General features: G+C 42.5%; 1 protein-coding gene across 12 annotated transcripts in view; it reads right to left on the reverse strand.

Annotated features, from left to right (window-relative positions):
• The window catches only part of ABCC8 (ATP binding cassette subfamily C member 8), a 125,920-nt gene that overhangs the window by 38,901 nt on the left and 66,227 nt on the right, over positions 1-20,792 (reverse strand). For 5 of the 12 annotated variants that reach the window (XR_012646026.1, XM_074997751.1, XM_074997743.1 and 2 more), the window contains 7 exons: positions 18,560-18,665; positions 18,214-18,324; positions 16,062-16,137; positions 15,871-15,976; positions 9,668-9,703; positions 7,565-7,600; positions 1,882-1,980 (listed from right to left, as the gene is read on the reverse strand). Coding sequence is in view for 11 of the 12 variants with exons in the window: in XM_074997751.1 (XP_074853852.1) it covers positions 1,882-1,980; positions 7,565-7,600; positions 9,668-9,703; positions 15,871-15,976; positions 16,062-16,137; positions 18,214-18,324; positions 18,560-18,665 (570 nt within the window). In the remaining variant the exon portion in view is untranslated. The remainder of the gene's footprint in view (positions 1-1,881; positions 1,981-7,564; positions 7,601-9,667; positions 9,704-15,870; positions 15,977-16,061; positions 16,138-18,213; positions 18,325-18,559; positions 18,666-20,792) is intronic. The other 7 variants (XM_074997747.1, XM_074997745.1, XM_074997746.1 and 4 more) reach the window with 6 other exon arrangements.

The raw sequence follows: 20,792 nt of genomic DNA on the forward strand, positions 1-20,792 counted from the left end.
CCATGTGTTATGAAGTCAGCTGAACTTCCATCATACATACATTTTCACAACAAATTGGTCAAAATACATATAGCTGCCCGAAGGAGCAGTTTGTAAATTTATGCCTCAGAAACAAATGATCAGTTGCTCACACAACAGATGGCCCCAGACCTGGAGCTCAAGTGTTTGCTTAATATCCTCCTTTCAAAAAAAAAAAAGAAAAAAAAAGACAGAATGCGTCTAATAATTACTTTTCCTGGCACACTGGCTTCTATCTGGCACAGCATTATATGAAGTGCAACAGACAACCTGATCCTCAACAGTACTCAGTGGAAGTTGCAAATGTCACAAACGTGGACAAACAGAACACAGTGAAGAGGCTGGCTAAGAAAGTATAAGATATGGGTAAATACAATGTACAGCAGAACCCTGAGATACGCACACTCAAGTTGCGCAAATCTCGGGAGTTGGTGCCTGGCTCTGGGCTGCCTGCTACTCGGGGAGTCGGGAAACTGATCAGTGCAGCAGGACTGATCAGTTTCCTGGCTCCTGTGAATGGCAGGCAGCCGGGAGCCAGGTGCCAGCTCTCCGCTCCTGTCAGTGGCATCAGCCAAGAGCCTGACTCTTGGCTGCCACTGCTGACAGGAGTGGCTGCTGCCCCTGAGAGGAGCAGGAAAAGTGCTTCTGTTAGGAATGGTAGCCTGACTCTCACCGTCAGGAGTGGCAAAGAGTCAGGCTGCCACTCCTGACTGGCGCAATTTCACAGCTCCAGTCAAGGGTAGAAGCCTGACTCTTGGCTGCTGCTACTGACAGGAGCTGGGAAACTGATCTGCGCAGCAGTGCCATCAGTTTTGCCTTCTGTGAACAGTGGGCAGCCCAGAGCCAGGCTCTGGGCTGCCTACAACTGACAGGAGACAGGAAACTAACCAGTGCTACTGTGGTGCTCAGTTTCCTGGCTTCCCCGAGTTACGCAAAATTTGACTTACGCAATGTGGCGTAGAAATGTGGCCTCCGCATAAGTCAGGGGTCTACTGTAACATACTTAGTAAATTATAAGGAGTTGTCACAGTTTTCTTGTACAATCGTGTTTCAGAATTGAATAATAAATGTCAGTAATGGCATGTGTATCTCTGGGAGAGACCAGTTAGATGAAACAATGTTATTACTGGCCTTTTACTTCAGTAATCTGACATAAACTATGAAATGTGTAACTTTAGTACCAGAGTCTCAGCCTTACAGGAGTATATCTATATATATATATTTTTTTTTTTGTAAGTGGAAGGAAAAAACAAAAGGAACCACCTCTCTTCCGCACAAATGTGACTCTCCTAAGAGCTAAGGGGCTCAATTACAGCTCTTGGATGCAAACTCCTGCCACAGTCAGTAGGAGAGGAGGTGTACCATCTGTGCAGCTGTGACTACAAGCATCGGAACTGATTTTGAGTTCACTTATGCCACTATAATTCTGTAGTATCCCCAATGACGTTAATGGAATTAAACCAGGACAGGTAGGCCCCCTGTTTCTGTCTCATAGATAAAATACAGCTAATTCTGCTCCCTGTTATACCAGTGTGAAATTAAAGTGGTTGAGAAAAGAATTTGGCCATTAGCCACTGAGCTTGCTGAGTGGAGGACTATCACATCTCTCAGGAACATATGTCCATTGAACACTATCTGGATAGCTAGAAGTTCCCTCTTGCAGACAACCAGCACTTATGTCTGCTGCCAGCACAGGACTGCGGGCAAGGAGCTCCCTGGGCCTCTACCTATGTAGTGCATCGTATCAAATCACCATTATTGGGAAACCAGGTAACCAAGGAGGAGAATATGACTTTAGCCATAAACTCTGAAAGGCACTAATCTTTCCCTTCCTTTTATTGACAAGGTGCTGGAACTTGTTACCTTTGTTTGTTGAAGGGGCTTTCAAAAGTGATATTCTCTTCCACTGTAGCGTTGAGCAGCCATGGTTTCTGTGATGCATATGCCACAGATCCTCTTTTCCTGGGAAAACAGGAATTCCCGCCTCATCAGTACAATTACAAACAAAATCAAATCAGATTACAGAAACTGGTAATGAGTCTTCACTAACGCAACCTTTCTATTGCCCTCATTAAAGCAAATGAGTTTTCCACATAGAACATCTCTCATCGAAGAAATGTTATAGAATTAGATCTCCTATTGCACATTGCCATTGTTTCCCTAACAAAGATTTTTAATGGGAAAACATATTTATTCCCTAATTTATTTTCTTCTTTGACATGAGTTTAAGAAAAAGCTAACACACAGCATATTCTGCTTGAGTTATGTAGATGTTGTGAGGCAAATGAGCAAAAGCAAGGAAGGCTGGGTACAGCATTGTTCTGAAAGCCTAACAGAAAGTGTATGACATCCGGTATCACAGAGGAATATGTCTTACATTACAACAGAGATATTCTGAAAATGCATATTTAAAAAATTCAAACAACAACAAGCAGACTGTTTCCCCAACACATTAATAGTTCTTTGGAGACATTAGTATTTCCCAAGTTAAATATTTTTAGGTCGGGCCACCCCATACCACAGAAAAAATAACAGAAGGAAGCTAATAACGAGAAAAACTCCCAACTGAATTCCCTGGGGGAGTTTCCCCATTTTGTCCCAACAAATGGGTAGTTTGTCCCCCCCATGGAACAAATAGGTAAGGCTCAGCCTCAAGAATCTGCAGTTCTCAGCAACTACACCAAGGTTATCATTAAAGATGGCTTGTTCCTCTACTCCTCCCATTCCACAGTATTTCAGAAGCACCATTGCAAGAGCTTTCTCCCTGTCAATAGGCCAGGGTGCCTCCTCCATTATAGGGTGGGAGGTTACCTCAGTCCAGAGTACTGTACTGGCTAATGCAAGATGAGAACTCTCAGCACATTAGCCGTGTCTACACGTGCTGCCTACTTCGGAGTAGCAGCACTAACTTCGAAATAGCGCCCGTCATGGCTACACGTGTTGGGCGCTATTTCAATGTTAACATCGACGTTAGGCGGCGAGACGTCGAAGCCGCTAACCCCATGAGGGGATGGGAATAGCGCCCTACTTCGAAGTTGAACGTCGAAGTAGGGCACGTGTAGACGATCCGCGTCCCGCAACATCGAAATAGCAGGGTCCGCCATGGTGGCCATCAGCTGAGGGGTTGAGAGACGCTCTCTCCAGCCCCTGCGGGGCTCTATGGTCACCGTGTGCAGCAGCCCTTAGCCCAGGGCTTCTGGCTGCTGCTGCGGCAGCTGGGGATCCATGCTGCATGCACAGGGTCTGCAACCACTTGTCGGCTCTGTGGATCTTGTGTTGTATAGTGCAACTGTGTCTGGGAGGGGCCCTTTAAGGGAGTGGCTTGCTGTTGAATCCGCCCTGTGACCCTGTCTGCAGCTGTGCCTGGCACCCTTATTTCGATGTGTGCTACTTTGGCGTGTAGACATTCCCTCGCAGCGCCTATTTCGATGTGGTGCTGCCCAGTGTCGATGTTGAACGTCGATGTTGCCAACCCTGGAGGACGTGTAGACGTTATTCATCGAAATAGCCTATTTCGATGTCGCTACATCGAAATAAGCCACTTCGATGTAGGCTTCACATGTAGACGTAGCTATTGTAGGATTAAAACCTTAATTCCCAGATATTGTATGTAGTTCAGACACTCCTGGATAAATATAGCATACTGACCCCTAGTGGCCTTCCTTGTTCAAGAAATCTGTTTCAAGGAGAATGGAAAATCACTGAGATTTGACCTGATGTGTTTTGTTTAAATCAAATAGAATTTTTTCCCCTTTTTTAAAATGTTGCCTGCCTTCCCCAGTCACTGTCTTTGTCTGCTGGAGCAGCCAATTCCTCACACCCTCACTAGCTGGGCATTAATGCTATTCAGATAATGTGCAGATGGCCAAGTGCACTGGGCACTTTGCTTATTAGAAATTCAGGTCATCTGCCCTGATCTTCTATGAACTACACCAGACATGCCTAGAAATTTTAGAGACAATTTTTTTTTTAAGACTTGAGAGCACACAGTGTTGTGCTGCCCAAAAGGCTTTATTAGCGCATTTTAGACATCAATTCTGAACACATCATTTCTGAGCACAAAAAATATGCGCTCAGTTGGAATTTTAATTATGTCTGATGAATATTCCTGGCTCAGAGGTGAAATGGCACCTCAAAAATTCTTTTCCTTCTAACTCATCACTCATTCAGTCCTAATTCAAAAATAAACCATTAATTATAGTTATGTATAAATAATTTTTAGAGGAAATCAATTCATGTATAATACATGGAGCTCTACCAAATTCACAGCCATGTAAAAAAGCTTTGTGGATTGTGAAATCTGGCCTCCTCCAGTGAAATCTGCTCTTTCTCTGTCCTTTTTTCCCTATCATACAAAGGTTTTGTGGGCAGAGACCAGTGTTTCTGAAACTTGGAGTGCTTACCCCAAAGAGAGTTGCGGGGGGGGGGGGGGGCAGATTTGTTAAGTTATTTTAGTGGAGTTTGGGCATTGCCAACCTTAATTCTGCACTGCCTTCAGAACTGGGAGGCTGGAGTTTGGCAGCTACTGACTTGAGGGCCCAGATCTGCAGATCAGCAGCGTAGACTTAAGGGCAATGTAGTAAAGTATTGCCACCATTTCTTCTGCACTGCTGTTGGCAGTGGCTCTGCCTTCAGAGTTGGCTCCCAGACAGCAGTCGCTACTCTCCAGTTGCCCAGCTCTGAAGGCAGCAGCGCCACTGAAGTAAGGGGTGGCAGTGCTGCAATCCTCCCATAATTCCTTTTTGGGGTAGGACCTCTACAATTTCAGTGCTGTGAAATTTCAGATTTAAATAGCTGAAATCATGACACTTATTATTTTTAAAGCTCTAGGACAGAAATTGACAAAACAGACTGTTACTTTGTTAGGGCCCTAGTTACAGGCTGAATATGTATTACACAATTTGTCTTAAAGTCAAGATTATTTCCCATTCACCTGCTATGACTTAAAATTGTATATGTTCTGAAGATCAGTGAAAGGTTACTGCAAAGGATAGATTTTCTGAATAGTGTGTGATGTTTTAGGGGGAAAGTCTTACAGGAAATATGTTTGGTCTTTCAAAACATTGCTAAGGAGAGTAGCAAGCTGTGGAAGAAACTCACCCCTATGTAGTGAACCAGCACAGGTACATTGCTTAGGTACCATTTAACTCATGTGGCAAAGCTCCTCTTCTGGCTTTGGTGGGTTCCACACTTTTTGCATGAGAGGCTCACAGCAGCCCTGAGGTTAGACACCAGCCAGCAGTTTAGTGAACTACTCTCATCATTGGCCAGCATAGGGAAAAGAAAGAAGACCAAACTCCTCTGTCTCTGCTACCCCTCCAAGTGATTCAGGCAAGAAGCACCCTACTCCAGATCAGTCCTCCTCCTATGCTGTATAGGAGACAGAATGAGGGGAACCCAGGCCTGCTGTCTACTCCGGGCTTCAGCCCAGGGATCCTGTGATAGCAGCTGCCAACAAAGCCTCAAGTTTCAGCTTCTCGACGGTGATGATTCCCTGGGCTACTGCCCCAAAGTGGTTCCTAGTACCCTCCTTACCGCAGGCTCTTCCCTCTAGTACCTGCTTACACTTACTCCTCTTTGACTCCCTCTGTGGCTCTTTACCTCCCCCACTTTTCACCAGCACTGATCCAGTAGAAGAGAAGCCTTTTTATAGCCAGTCTCAGATGGTTCTTTACTGGCTCCAGTTTAACCTGGATTTTTGGAGTCTAGAAGCCTCTTAATTAGCCCCAAGGGCTTTAACTGGCCTAACTGCCCTGATTGCTTCTAGCAGGTTCCAGATCAGCCCTCACTTGTTTAATTCTGGGAACAAGGACTAGGGCTAATATATCTCCCCTCTATCACTCTTCTTTAGTGAGGCTTACTTTGTTCCTCTATCTATTCGTGTATCCAAGCAGAGTTCCTCTGGGCTGTGTCCAACAGGTAACCCCGATGTCTTCAGGGACCACCAGGAGCTGTCTGGGGCTTTCAGATCAGTGTTTCCTTCCAGCTCCCTCATTTTAACTCTATGACCTCTAAGTCTGTCCCTGTTTTCTTTTCAGTCATCCTCTCCTTAACTATTTGTGTTCCAGAGCCCAGTGGATCTCTTTTAGCCATGGCTGGGCTTGCACCGTCGCACTACTTGGTTCCCAGCAGGATCACTTTTCTGTTTTCCTAAGGTCTGACTCTGTCATACCCAAATTTTGAGTAGTTTAGGGGGAGCTATATGACCATAGGGCTTGTGCTGGCTCTCTGCACAAGGGTTAATTTCATTCTCTTTAAATCCAGTTCTTAACTGGAAGAAGAGATCAGGCTGATAAACAGGGGTAGATCCCATGGGCAAACTTCTTGTGAACTCTTACCTGTAGGAGAAATTCATGTCTAAACTCACAAGTGCCTCTCATAAGGAATCCAACTGCTCATTCAATATTATTTAAATGAGAAGAATAATCATTTGAAACCAAACACAGACTCATAATACAACAGAACAAAATATTGTTAGCTGAGTTTTTCTCTCTGAAAGTCAGGCCCGAATTACCAAATACTTCAGTGAAAGAGTACATCTAAATGCAAATTATTTAACAGATAAAGACATGCTGTGGGAAACCTGCTTTTTTTCATGTTGCAACTAAATGCCCAACCACTGGATAAATACCTCATTTTTCCAAGAAGTGTAATTTTTCATGACAAAGTATAATGGACTGTCCACATCAGCTTAACAAGTGGAAGGAGGCTGAAAGTTAAATTTGGCCTTAGAGTCAGTGGGCACAAGTCCATTAACATCACTGGAGCATACCCACTTGACTCAGGGTCAATTCCATATTCATGTATCATTTAAGAACATTAGTCAAAAGTTTCAACTGTTTACCCAAGTCCATATTCGGGCCTGACGCTCTGAAGTCAGTTCAATTCAATATGTATAATTAGCAGCCCTGAAAATAAGGCCACTTATTTAGTTGTTCATATATGGATGTAAGTGCTTAAATTTAGGCCACCGCATTTATCCAAACACGACACAACAGCAACATCAGAAAACCCACTTAAAATGCTGTGCAGATAGAACTGGTGAGAATGTGAGATATTACAAACGCTTTTGGAGCCTTATGTTAAATTCAGGTTGAGTGCTTCTCAAGTTTTTGCACAATTCATGGATGTCTACTACTGATAACAGCAAAAACATTACAAGTCAGCACTAAAGTACTCTGGCAGAGCTCGGAGTGGACTATACATTGTCTTCATCTTTCTACCTGTCTGTACCACTCTCATTTTTACAAGAAAGAAAATGAGCCTCTGTTCTGTCCCTCTCCCAGTCTGGCTCAGGTCCCTATACAGTAGAAAGCTGATATACCACCTAAAAATATGCAGAAACACCCATTTATGCCACTGTCAAACTTATCTAAAAATGTCTACATGCTTAATTGGTTTTCTGTTTGCTTCCATCTGGTCTAAAGCTTGCAGCAGCTGCACAAAAAGCAAAATAATTCAGGCTGATTTTCCAGGAGGCACAATAGCTGCTACCCATTCATAGGAGACCCATGTTTTCTGTGAGTTAGGTTTTAAAATACCATACCTGACTTCTGTGTCAACAGTAGTTTCCTTTTCTGGGCTGCAGAAACCAAAACATATATTATTTTTTAATCTGCAGACAGCTTGCCAGGCACATTAAAATATTCTAATAGTAAACATGTGAAACTAAAGAAATAAAAAGTTGTATCACCTTTTTCTAGTATCAACACTATAGCTGTATAACAGAAGTAAATCTTCTTAAGTACAATACTTTTCTTTATTGAACATGTATGATTGGAAATTGAGCAGAGTAACTCAGAAAGTCCAAACCTGGGAAAAGTTGAAAACCCTTAGCAAGAACTGAGGAAATTCTAAGTCCACAATGTTGTTATTTACATTGCCTTATTTTTCATTAATCTCTTCATTAAAAAATTAGAATCTTTTAAGTTTCTCTAATTCTCATTAGATTTTAGGCTCTGGTTCAAATCACCTATTTAATGCAGAAACTGTAAAGCATTCTTGTACAGCTGCAATTATCAGACAATGGAGTGCATCTCTTCTGTATTCTTGCAGACTTCATGCACACAAAGCTCCCATTTATTCCACAGCATATTGCATAAATACTGCAAAAGGTGTGCATGATTGCATATTTAGCCTATTTCTCAATTTCAGAGGCAAAAACATGTATTCAAAGTCTGGATTATTTAAACATTTTAAAAACAGAAAGCTGACAGCAATGAAAACTACACCCAAGAGTGCAATCCTGCAATACCAGGACATTTATAAGTAGACAAATATCTAGCTATAGAACAATGACAGAAAAACACTACAGTATAATCATTATGAAAACAGCAAAAAATACCCACAGTACATTTTGACAGAGAGAGGAGTCAAAAGGAAATTAATTGTAAGGAACTGCAAGAGTTTTTCTGAATGTTGCATAATCCAGGAACTCATACTGAGTTAAATTCTGCTCATTTCTCCATGCAGTCACTGATTTTAGCAGGGTCGTACAGCTGTCAATTAGAGCAGAATTTTGCCTTTTGTGCAAACACACTATATAAGAATTTCACAAACTGTTTAAAAACTCAAAATGCAAACACAAAGGAAGATTAACAATTGATTGCAGGACAAACTTGAGAACTGCACAAAGCAGTAGTAGGGATCCAAAACTAACAGGAACAGAGTGGTAATAGAGAGGTAACCGTGTTAGTCTGTACTCCAACAAAACAAAGCAGCAAAAATGTAGCTCTTTAAAGACAGAGTGGTTAATGCCTCAGAGAGTCAGTAAGACATTCACGTTAGTTGGGGATATGCAGTGTAGGGAGATTTAGGGCAAAATCCTGGTTCCACAGAAATCAAGGGAAGAGGTCTAATTGATTGAAATGGGACAAGAATTTCACCTGTCATGCATCTGACGCAATGGGTCTTTGCCCACGAAAGCTCATGCTCCAAAAATTATGTTAGTCTATAAGGTACCACAGGACTTCTCATTATTTTTGCGGATACAGACTAACACGGCCACCCCTCTGATACTTGTCACTTGTGATTTGCTAAAGCTGTCACCTCTACAAGGTTTGCCATTCTGGATATTTGCATTCCAGGCTAAGATGCCAAGCATGACAATGTCTGCTCCAGAACAAGATTAAATATTCCAGAAATCTAAGATGAACTCTGTTCTCAAATTATGTATAAAGAAAACATGAGTCCCATTTCCAGAGGCCAGGTCAAGACATGGACTAATATGGACTCCCAGCATATATTAACTGCATGTATGTTCAAACACCTGAGGTGTGAAAAAAAACTCAAGACAAGATGCAAGAAAGAAGGCGAAAGGTGAAAGATTGCATTAACAAATGAGACATTTAAAGTGATAGTGGTGAAAGTGCTAATTAGTGCTGAAAATGTGGAACTAAGGAATAACCTGATTTAGAAATTTACTCTGAGGAGCCTAAGTCATTTGGGTGCTTTTGAAATGTTTACCCTAAATGGCTTAAGAGCACAAGTCCCACTGACTTTCAAAAAAAAAGGAAAACAAAACAAAGAAAAAAAACCCACCTTCTAATAGCATTTAATAGTTTGACAAGCTGAACTCCCCTTTAGCTTCTCCCCCCGTGGTTGACTTAATAGGAAGCAGAAAGACCAACAATCCCATATAATACCATACCTGACATCTTCCCCTGTCTCGCTGTCAGGAATACTGCTGCATCACAAACATAAAGCAGACAAAGATGGTTTACTTAAGTAAATACGAGCAATCTGCCCCAGAAAAAATAACAATTAAATTCCACTTTGTGTATAGACTGCAAACAGTGTTTATCACAGGCTGTTGCTGTTTGAAGACAGCAACATCTGTTCCTTCTACAGAAATTGCACTTTGTTTTAGCAGTCATAAAAACGTGAATTTGTGACCAGCAGTTTTTTTAACTCAGTCAGCTCATTCAGCTCCAAATACCCCTCAAGGCTTGCAACCCATATTGTTCTATAAGAAATACACCTACTTAGCTGGGGTCGACACTGTTCGTAGGAGGTGTGCATGTGTATGTAGGTGTATGAGAGGGATGGAGCATTACTGTCTGGGGCTATTTTCAAATGTATCAAGCTGTGTAAAAACTAAGTTGTTTTGACCCAGCAATCTAGTATATATAGTATATAAAAGTACCTTGCCATTTCTGAGTCATGCTAATTTCAGGTTGAATGAGAAGAATGGAAATCTGTGTTTGTGTCCAATGGGGATAACCAAATAAAATCAGGAAGGAGCACAATTGTCCTGTTTTAACAGGAGCCCCTTATCTATGCTAACAAATGCAGGCTTGTGCAGGCACAAGGGGAAAAACTACACCTGGGCCGTGTCTACACTAACCAAAAACTTTGAAATTGCCATGCAAATGGCCATTTTGAAGTTTACTAATGAAGCACTGAAATACATATTCAGCGCCTCATTAGCATGCAGGCGACCGCGACACTTTGAAATTGACGCAGCTCGCAGCCGCGCGGCTCGTCCAGACGGGGCTCCTTTTCAAAAGGATCCCAGCTACTTTGAAGTCCCCTTATTCCAATCTGCTCATAGGAATAAGGAGACTTCAAAGTAGCTGGTGTCCTTTCGAAAAAGAGCCCCATCTGGATGAGCCGCGCGGTGGCGAGCCGCGTCAATTTCGAAGTGCCGCGGCTGCCTGCATGCTAATGAGGGGCTGAATATGTATTTTAGGACTTCATTAGTAAAGTTCGAAATGGCCATTTGCATGGCAATTTCAAAGTTTTTGGCTAGCGTAGACGTACCCCTGATGTTTCAAAAGCTAAGTTATGGGCCCTTTGAAAAGTTAGTCCATAATAAGCAAATCATAGTACCTAAATTCAATGGAATAAAGAATTCTTTAGAGCTTGCCTGCGTGTTATTGTATTTGTTCTATGCCTTATTTTACTAGAAATTTCTTCCTGCACACAATCAAATTACATTTTATTTCATACACAATCTAAAATAAGCCCCACACTTTTCCAGTCTTGAACCCATGGAGCTCAATGCAAAGCAATTTTATTTAACAATATATTCCTTATCACAACACTGAAAGGGCTGATGTATTGAAAGTCTTCTCCATCCTTTGCACACACAAGGACCAGAGACAATCTCTGCAGCACACATCACCCCCAAATGGGGGCAGAGAGGAGAGGACATAGCCTCACTCCCCTATATCAGGCTAAGGAGCTGGCTAGCAGGAAGTGCGTAAAGCCTGCAAAGTCCTTCTCTACACTGTACAGGACAGGAAGGGATGGCATCTCTCCATGTGATGGGCAGTACAGACCCTTTCAGACTCAGATGGGGAACTCACAGCCAGTATCACCCATCTGCTGACCTCTTCCTCAAGCAGCTTGCACCACTCTATTCAAGGCAGTGCTGGAATGGCATCATCATATTCTGTAAAATTAACACATGGTGCAGCAATACACTGTGATGAGCCTGTATCTGACTTCCTGCATTACCTGTATCCTGATCCTATCGAGTGGGAGATTTAGGATAAGTAATGCTAAGTCAGGTCCCTGCTCTGTGTTTCTGTACACTATTGAGCATATGTTCTCTGAAAACATCTTTTGTATATGCAGTGGCAGTCAAAAAAAGCTGACAGGACATTAGGAACCATTAAGAAAGGCATAGGTCACATAATTAGACAGAAAATATCATAATCCTGTAATACAGATCAATAGAATGCCGACATTCTGAATACCACATGAACTTCTGGTTTCTCCAGCTCCAATTATCTGTGTGTGTGTACACATCAGAACTGAAAAAGGTACATGGAAGGAGAACAAATTGTGTGCATGTGTATGTATATGTATATATATATATATATATATATATATATATATATATATATCAGAACTGAAAAAGGTACATGGAAGGAGAACAAAAATGATTAGGCATAGCTTCCAAAATATTTGAGGGCAGATTGCAAAGATTAGACCTGTTCAGTTTAGGAATCAGACAATTAAGAGATAAGACAGAGGTCTATCAAATCATGAATGGTGTGGAACAATGGAAGGGAAATATTATTTACCTCTTCACATAACACAACAACTAAGGGCCACCCAATGAAATTAATAGGCATCAGGTTTGTTTTAAACATAAGGAACAACTCCATACTACACATAGCTTATTCAGTGCAACTTGCGCCCTGGGAATATAAAACAAAAAACAGTCTTGTAGCACTTTAAAGACTAACAAAAGAATTTAATAAATGTTACTAGATAATTTAAATAATTTTAAAATGATCATTCAGAGAAGTGGGTCTGTCCCATGAAAGCTCATCACCTAATAAATTATTTTGTTAGTCTTTAAAGTGCTACATGACTGCTGGTTTGTTTTGTTAGGACACAGACTAACACAGCTACCTCTCTGTCCCCTGGAATATGTGAACACCAATAGTGTAACTGGGCTCAAAAAACAACAGATGAGTTCAGGGAGAATAGGCCCAGCCATGGATGGTGGGTATTAGAGGCAGGGAAGGCTAAGCCTACCCAAATTGCCTGCATGCCCCCCACCCCACTCCTGCTTCCTGCCGTGCTCAGCTGCTGAAGCCCTAGGCCGGTGGCACTGGAATGGAGGAGGCAGAGGAAAGAGGGCAAGAGCTCATAGCCCTCCCGCTTTTTGAAAGTAGACAGGCAAATCCCTTTTACTTTTTCCCATGTGGCTCCCTCCCGCTTCCCTTTTCCTCCCCCTCCAAGGCCCTTGTCCTGGCCAGGTCAGCATGGAGCTCCACGGAAGAGACTAGGCAACTATGGGGAACTATGATGACCGCTCCACTGTGGCAGGCTCAGAGCTGTAACCTGACTGCTTTAAGAGCTGTGCACCAGCAGCTGTGAAGAGCTGCAGAGTCTCCTCCTGCCCTGGAGAGGTGGGGAACTTGGGGAAGGGAGCATAGGGCAAAGGGTGTCTCAGCCCCTTCCTTCCCCACATATTTGGCATGTGGATGGTTCCCTGTGGCTTCCCACAGCTGCCAGTCTGACCCTTATAATAGCCAGAACGCAGCTCCAAGGCTCCTCCTACACTCAGCTTGGGAGAAGTGCACAGGCAGGAGCCTGGGTCTCTCCACCTGTCCTGGGTTGGGGGGCTGGGACAGGGACAGGAAACTACCTGCCTTTGCCTCTCACTCAGACTAGGGCCTCCAATTCTCTACCTTTGGGAGGGCTCTGATGTTCTTGCCTGGACTGTGGCTACTGCAGCCAGCCAGCAGACCAGGACTCTAGGCAGCTGGAGCTGGTGCTTGCACCACCCAGAGGTTGGCACTGGGGGCCTTGCTGCCTGCCCATCAACAGCACTGGGGAACATGTTTAGATGCCTGCTGCTCCTGGATTCAAGCTAGGGGTCCCTCTGCCTGCCTGTTCACTGGGCACTGCAGGGCTAGAGGGTGGGGAGAGGAACTTGGGCACAAGGGGCGAAGCCTCAGGCAGTAGGGTCAGGCTTCCCAGGGGCGAGGCTTTACAAGTCCTTGGTTCACCTGCTGCCGCCCATAAGCCCATCGACAGCTATCACAACAGTCAAGGATGTAAGCTCATGCTCTGGTGTCCCTAAACTTCTGATTGTCAGAAGCTGGGACTGGATCACTTGGTAACTGCCTTGTTCTGTTCATTCATCCCGCTGAAGCATCTGGCACTGGCCAGTGGCAGAAGACAAGATATGTGGCTAGATGGACCATTGGTCTGACCCTGTATGGCCATCTTATGGCCTTAGTACTGCATTCCCCCAAATTCAGTCACTTTTTGATTTCTTCCCTGTCTTTTGTTTTATTCCCCTTACTTTTGCTCTCTGTCCCCACTTTTCTGCATATTTATGGCACCTTAATTAGATCTCATTTCAGTTCTAAGAGTGACACATTCCAAGCATTACAGCTGTGACCTTTGCATCTAGGGACAAATTTGAGAAGCTATTTAAGCAACTAACGATGCAGAGAGGAGATTATTGGGAGTTTCCAAGTGCCTAGGCATCTAGCTCCCCTTGAAGTCAATGGTAATCATACATTTTCTTTTTAAAATATATGAAGGCGATACCTTCCAATTTCATTACAGCCATGTCCCTGAGGGAAAGAATCTGAGGAGATGGAATTAAGAGTTATTTTGCAAGGTGAGTTACTGGAGCCAAGAACTGCCCTGTACTGTGGCTCCAGAATTGGGCTGATTAGCCATCAATGGACTCAGAAATAGGAGGGTGACATGAAGACATCCTACCCATTATTGAGTGACCGCCAAGAAGAACTGTAACGAAGACCATACTAATCTTTGTGGCAGATATTAATGGCTGAGCTAGGACAGACTACCCCCTCTGAACGTTAGAATCCGCGTGGGCAGAAACTAGGGCAATCTTAACAAATTAGTGGAGCCCCCATCTAGTCGCTGTACTACATGTGTTCACAGTTTACGTATAACTGAAGCCAACACTCCAACTGGGATCCCTGCAGAACACACTACAGACTGTATTTCTGAAAGATCAGAAAAGAATCTCGCCCCGGTGTAGCCAGTAGCAGCTGTGCTGGGGTTGTTGCAGTTGGAAGCTCCTGTGTACACATGTGACAGATAGACATGACCTTTTACACTGTTGCTGAGTGTGTTCTTCCCCAATAAGCCAGCGCTATTTAAAAACACAGTCTGACAGATTTGCATAAGTTTGTCTGCTTTAGTGCAAATCAGCAGTTAAAACAACACGCCTTAGTGATGTTATTTTTAAACAAAATATTTACAGTTTTACCAAACTGGAGAAATTTCAGCTAATCAGACTGTAAGGATGCTATACCACTGCTAATACCTGAACTTTCTTATAGTTATACTCTGGTTTCTCTCCAAAGCCATGTGGCACAATAGCACATTGGACTAAGAGTCTGGAGCATACTTTCTGCTTTTCGCTCTGCCTACAGTCTGCTGGGTGACCCTGATCAACTCATATCACCTACTGATGCCTCATTTTCCCCACCTGTAAAATGGAGATAATGATAGCTACCCTCCTTTGCAAAGCACTTTGAGCTAGGTAGTACCGTCAATTATGAAAACATCTTGCACTCTCATTCGCTAAGGGTGGAGAGTCTGATTTGCAGTTACTCACTGAAAGAGCACAGTGTGCAAATCCCTATTCATTGATTGGCTAAGAATCATTATTAGCCACAGTGCAGAGATTTGCAATATAACTGCATGGTTGTTCCTTAATTCCCAGTCAGCTGGAAGAAAAAGTGTTTATGTTTGCTAGATATCTCTGTCACTGGTCCACAGACTTCATGTAAGCAATTGTACCATAAAGAGTCTTATGACGCTTTGCAGCCAATAAAACTGAAAAAAATCTATTCTGCTTGCAAGATGCACAAGATGAGAAACATTTACACACATTTATCTGACAATGAAATGAGAGGGTGGAATATTATTGCAAATCTTACAGAAGTATAACATATAGTATTGAAGTTTGACTTGATATTTGAAAGAACAGCCCGTGATTGTCCCTTATTCAGGTTTTGGGGTGCCATTCTCTCTTTGCATTGCCCATATAAAATCCAAACAGAACTGCAACCTGCCCTTGACAGAGCACAAGAAAAATTTCTTCTGGTGTTCCCTTGAGAAGGCCATGTGGACAAGACTGTGCTCCCCAGTATGGCCCACAATGCAGCCCAGGTACATCAGTGAAGTTTTCACGAGCACCTTGTCATTTATGCAACACCTATGATGCTAGATCACGGATGAGACATGGTGACTTTTAGGATTAAATACTCCCATTAGGCATATATCTGCAACACACACTGAATTCACAAGAGCTGTGAACATGTGCTCTGAGGGTGGAATCTGGCAATTTTCTGACTTATTGTCATTCAGCACAAACATGAAATCTTTAAATGAAGTTACCTGTTCCAGAATACGTTCCCAGAAATCTTCTGCATTTCCCCAAGTGCTGCTAGCAAGAGTGATGACTTACCACAGCCCACCTGTCCTACGATCATTGTTAACTGACCTGAGAGAGTGGGAAGCATATTTGAGGTTGTGGTTACCAGATATTGTTGAACATGCTATTCTGTACATCTGCGGTAGTTTTGTACCTTGAGGGATTCGGATATCAATGTTGGACAATGCTGGAGATCCTTCAGGTGTCCAGGTGAAAAATCCATTTGTGATCTACGGCAATACGTTGAGAATGAAAAATGAAAACAAAATACAGCTTCAGGGCACATCTGTTTGTTTTCAGCATATGAGAGAAATATCTGTTGTCATCCTTAAATTGGATATGGCACCACAGATTGCCTGTGCTCAAAGAAGTAAAGCTGAGGCTTTCAGCTCCTGCTTTGCAAAAAGAGGCCTCCATTACTTTTATGATACTCTGCACCCATATACATGTGAGCGCTGGCTGGAAAATGGTAAAAAGCTTTTTGTGCTTCTGATGACATTTTGAAAATTAAAACAATTTAACCAGTTCTTTAGGTGCACATGTCTGCCTTCACGTGATAGATTCTATAGCAAATTCTGAAGCTAATCTTGTGGGTTTACCACACTTCATGTGACAGGAATATATCAGCATGGAAAATATGGGTACATTCATCCCTGTACAGAGAAAAAGCACAAGGCCTATAAATTTCTTAAATGGTCCCTGGCTCATGGCTACTCTCTGCAGACCCATGAATTCCTCCCTATATACATCACAGAAGTCAAAGCCCCAAGTACAATAGACTTACAGATTTTCTGCAAAATGGCTACGTCTACACTAGCACACTACATCGAAATAGTCTGTTTCGAAGTAAGGACATCGAAATAGGCTACTTCAACACATATCGTCTATATATCCTCCAGGGCTGGTGCTGTCGACATTCCACATCGAAGTAGTGACAAGGAATATCGAAAGGAGCCGCCCCAGAAGGAAATGTGGAGCGTCCACACACACAAGTGCACCCCATTGAAATAAAGGGCCAGCAAAGCCCCAAGCCACTCCCTTAAAGAACCCCTCCCAGACACACTTGCCCTGCACAGCATGAGATCCATAAGGCCGATAATCGGTTGCAGACCCTGTGCACGCAGCATGGACCCCCCAGCTGCAGCAGCAGCAGCAGCAGCAGCAGTCAGAAGCCCTGGACTAAGGGCTGCTGCATGGGGTGACCACAGAGCCCCACAGGGGCCGAACAGAGCGTCTCTCAACCCCTCAGCTGATGGCCGCCATGGAGGACCCCACTATTTCGAAGTAGCAGGACGCAGATTGTCTACACACGCCCTACTTCGACATTGAACTTCAAAGTAGGGTGCTATTGCCATCTTCAGACGGGAATAGCGATTTCAACGTCTCACTGCGTAATGTCAATTTCAACGTTGAAATAGCACATGGCGCGTGTTGACGTGACGTGTGCTATTTCGACGTTGTGCTGGCTACTTTGAAGTAGCTGGCTAGTGTAGACACACCCAATATGTCTTCTGAAGTAGAAATTAAGTATTGCTGCCAATAGTCACTCATGTTATTTTCTTTTGTGTTTCTTATGTACAATTCTCTGCCAAGTTTTCAGGTAACTTTTCCCCTCACTTGGATTTATCTGATTCTTTCTGTACACATTTTAATAATTATTAGAGAGTAGTGCTTCAGGGCTTTGACAGGAAAGAGACTTTTCATGGGACACAGGAGCAACTTTTTAGCACATATTGGGCTTAGTCTTTTCTCTTACTGAGTGAGAGTTGGGAAAGACTATGGCACAGATATCACTCATTTTTTTACATCAGCAATGGGCATGCTGTAGCAGGCAACCTAAATAACTCGCTCCACCATTGTTAACAGTCATCAACATTTGTTACTGCCAGACAGTTCTACAGAAACTCAGACACATCATTTTACAGTGCCTCATCCTTTTTTCTGGGGAAACTGCAAGGCTTTGTTTTGAGGTCAGGGTAGTTACTCAAAAGCACATGAAATGCAGAAATGCAGAAGGAGTTTTAAGGAGGACATAATATTTGAGGAATAGTGTAACTACTCAAAAACAATCAATTGAAAATAAATTCAGCCATATGTTCTTGACTTAAAGAAACTGTTGCTGTCCATTTAACTTCAGGAAACAGTGGGGATAAAAATTACTTGTTGCTTTTGGTTTCTCTGAATGGAATTAGGCATCTAGATTATCCATTAATTTTTGAACATGGGAACCATGCTGTAGGAGTTTAAGAATGACTATTAGTCAAATTTAGTAACAGCATTATTAGAAAGAGTGACCTTAATATCACCTTTACACAAAAATCATCTCCTTCTGTGATGTTAACAGATCTTCGCATGTGAGAGCTGTAATTGTTCCAGTCTTCTCTGGCAGGCCTCTTACGGTTAACAACTTTGAGGGGCTGTGCAAGATCAGGAAGACAGAAATACACAGTGAATGGTGATGGGATGAGAAGAGGGCCTTAAAAGTGCTCATGTTATGATCTGTAGGAAACAAGGGATATTAAGACAGATTTTTGCATTTGCAGCCATTAATTAGTAGGAAGCAGACAATATTATTGTAGCAAGCTGTAAGGAATTTACAAGGGGAGTAAATCAGTCCACCCATACAGTGTAAAACTGAACATTACTACTTACAACCACCTGGTATTTGCTGTGGTTATCTGCATTCCTTTGTGCTGAACATTTATCCTGCTCTTCACCGATTTCTTCACTTGACAAAAATTCACCCAGTTTCTGCACGCTGAAAGCAGAGGAAAGGGACCAGTTAGAATACAGAATGCACATTTTTTGATCAGTGCAATGTTCATTAGGGGACACTGACTGCCTTGTTCCATTGCTCTGTTCAGTGGGTGGTTTATAGATCTGTTTTCTATAAAATAAGCAGCGAAGGACATTTCTGAAAGTAAAATTTAAAATCTGCAGTGTTTTCTATTATGATCAACAAGTTTTTAATAATTACTTCTGAAACTTCTCTGGTCCTCTCTCTACTCATACAGTCTGGGAAGGAGAAATTAGGACAAAATATTTCTTTAGCTCAAGCACTGCAATAGAGATTAAATGTAATCACAGCTCATTTTTGAAGCCACATGCTGAAGAGAAACAATAACTCCCTTAAATTAATTAAGTGACACACAATTAGTCCCTAATAAACTGACAAGAATTAGGACCTTGGAAGTAGAACAGGCTTCTCAATGGGCCAAATCCATTTATTATGTGAACTTCAGTGACCAGTTTAGCCCACTGTGGCACTAAGGATGAATCTGTCCCAGCGTGTTTACAGAGGCAGATCTACCTAACAAATAAAATTGCAAAAAGAATTCTGAAGACTAGCATTTATGAAGAACAAATAAAACTCTCCCTGAATGTTTAATACCGTAGTTTGTTAGGAGGCTAAATATCTTCTCATAGATCATGATGATGATTCCCCTGTGTACATATGTTTTGCTATGCCCATCCATATGCACTGCTGAGACAACAGGAAAATCAACTGGTTCAAATCCTAAACAACTCAGTAGCAAAAAGACTGAGAGAACAGGGAACAAATTCAAATAGCAGCAACCAAAACAAGGAGATGCTAGAGGTTCCAATTTAATAAAGGAGGACTAAAATAACACATTTAATTTTTTCTCTCTTTGCTGAATGCGAGCAAATGTGGGGAGATACAACAACTGTGCCTCATTACCATAGTGAGGTACAAACTGTGCCAGCATGTGCCATTCTGGACAGAGGAGCCCTTGGAGAAGACAGCAGCAGGATATCTGTGTCTTAAGCTTACTTAATCAATTTCCTGTCATTGTAGACAGAGGTCTCAGGCACTGGTAAACCTGAATTCCATCTATTCTCTGCATGTAACACATAATATGGAGCATCCTGAAGGCTTTCACTCTTTGGTCTAATTTCAGTTGTGTTAAATTTAGTTGCACAGATGTCAGTGGCCTGTGATAGACAGGAGTCAGACTAGAAGGTCTGCTGGTCAATTCTATGCCTACTCCTTGAACTATTTGTGTATGAAAAGAAACCAAATCCCTAAGCAACCATGCCACTAACTGCTTACAAACTGAAAAATTCTATAAAGGAGTCATTAGCTGTGCCCAAATAAGTGCTTGATACAGTGACAGGGAGGGGTCCTGAAAGGGACATTGGAATCAACATGGTCCTGAGACAGATTCCGTGCAGGCCACAAACCCAGATTGCCAACTTGTAGTAGGTCCCTTTGGACTGCTACATCAGCTCGATATCGCTGGAGAGCCCTCCATTCCAGCTACTGCCCTGTCACTTAGAAAGCGCATGGCGGGGGGGTACATTGGCTTTACATTGCTAGATACTTTTGCCACAGTGGAGGAATCCTCAGCTCTCTCTTTGAATCCCCTTTGCTTTACTAGTATAGCACAAATAGGGTTACGCATGAGACAGGATCTGACTCAGAATTTTGATAAGGCCTTACGAGAACTATACATGATGTCCCAAAGAATAGAAAGCATTCATTGACTTTTATAAAGCATTTTGTGGAGGATAAGTGCTTGGAATTATTTAATTCAACCCTGCAGTTCTTGATCAGAAAAATGGAAATTTGGCCTGTTACAGATTAAAGTGTTAATTCTACTATTCCTGTTGTTTGCCACAACACTCTCTTGCACACAGCTGGCTATGAAATTAATGTGTCTTAATTGAATTAGTTTGATGAGCCATTGACTCAGGGGAACTTGAACTTTGACATTCATTAAGCACATTCATTATGAGAAGGAAATTCATTTGGTCCAGACTCAGAGTTTATTGACTCAAATTTTTCCCTGTCAGCTTCAGAATTTTTATTTAAACACTTACCATAGAGCTTTCCCAGTTAAAATCTAATTCTCCCTAGATTGAG

The sequence above is a fragment of the Carettochelys insculpta genome, chromosome 6, assembly GCF_033958435.1.
Source record: "Carettochelys insculpta isolate YL-2023 chromosome 6, ASM3395843v1, whole genome shotgun sequence".
NCBI lineage: Eukaryota > Metazoa > Chordata > Testudines > Carettochelyidae > Carettochelys > Carettochelys insculpta.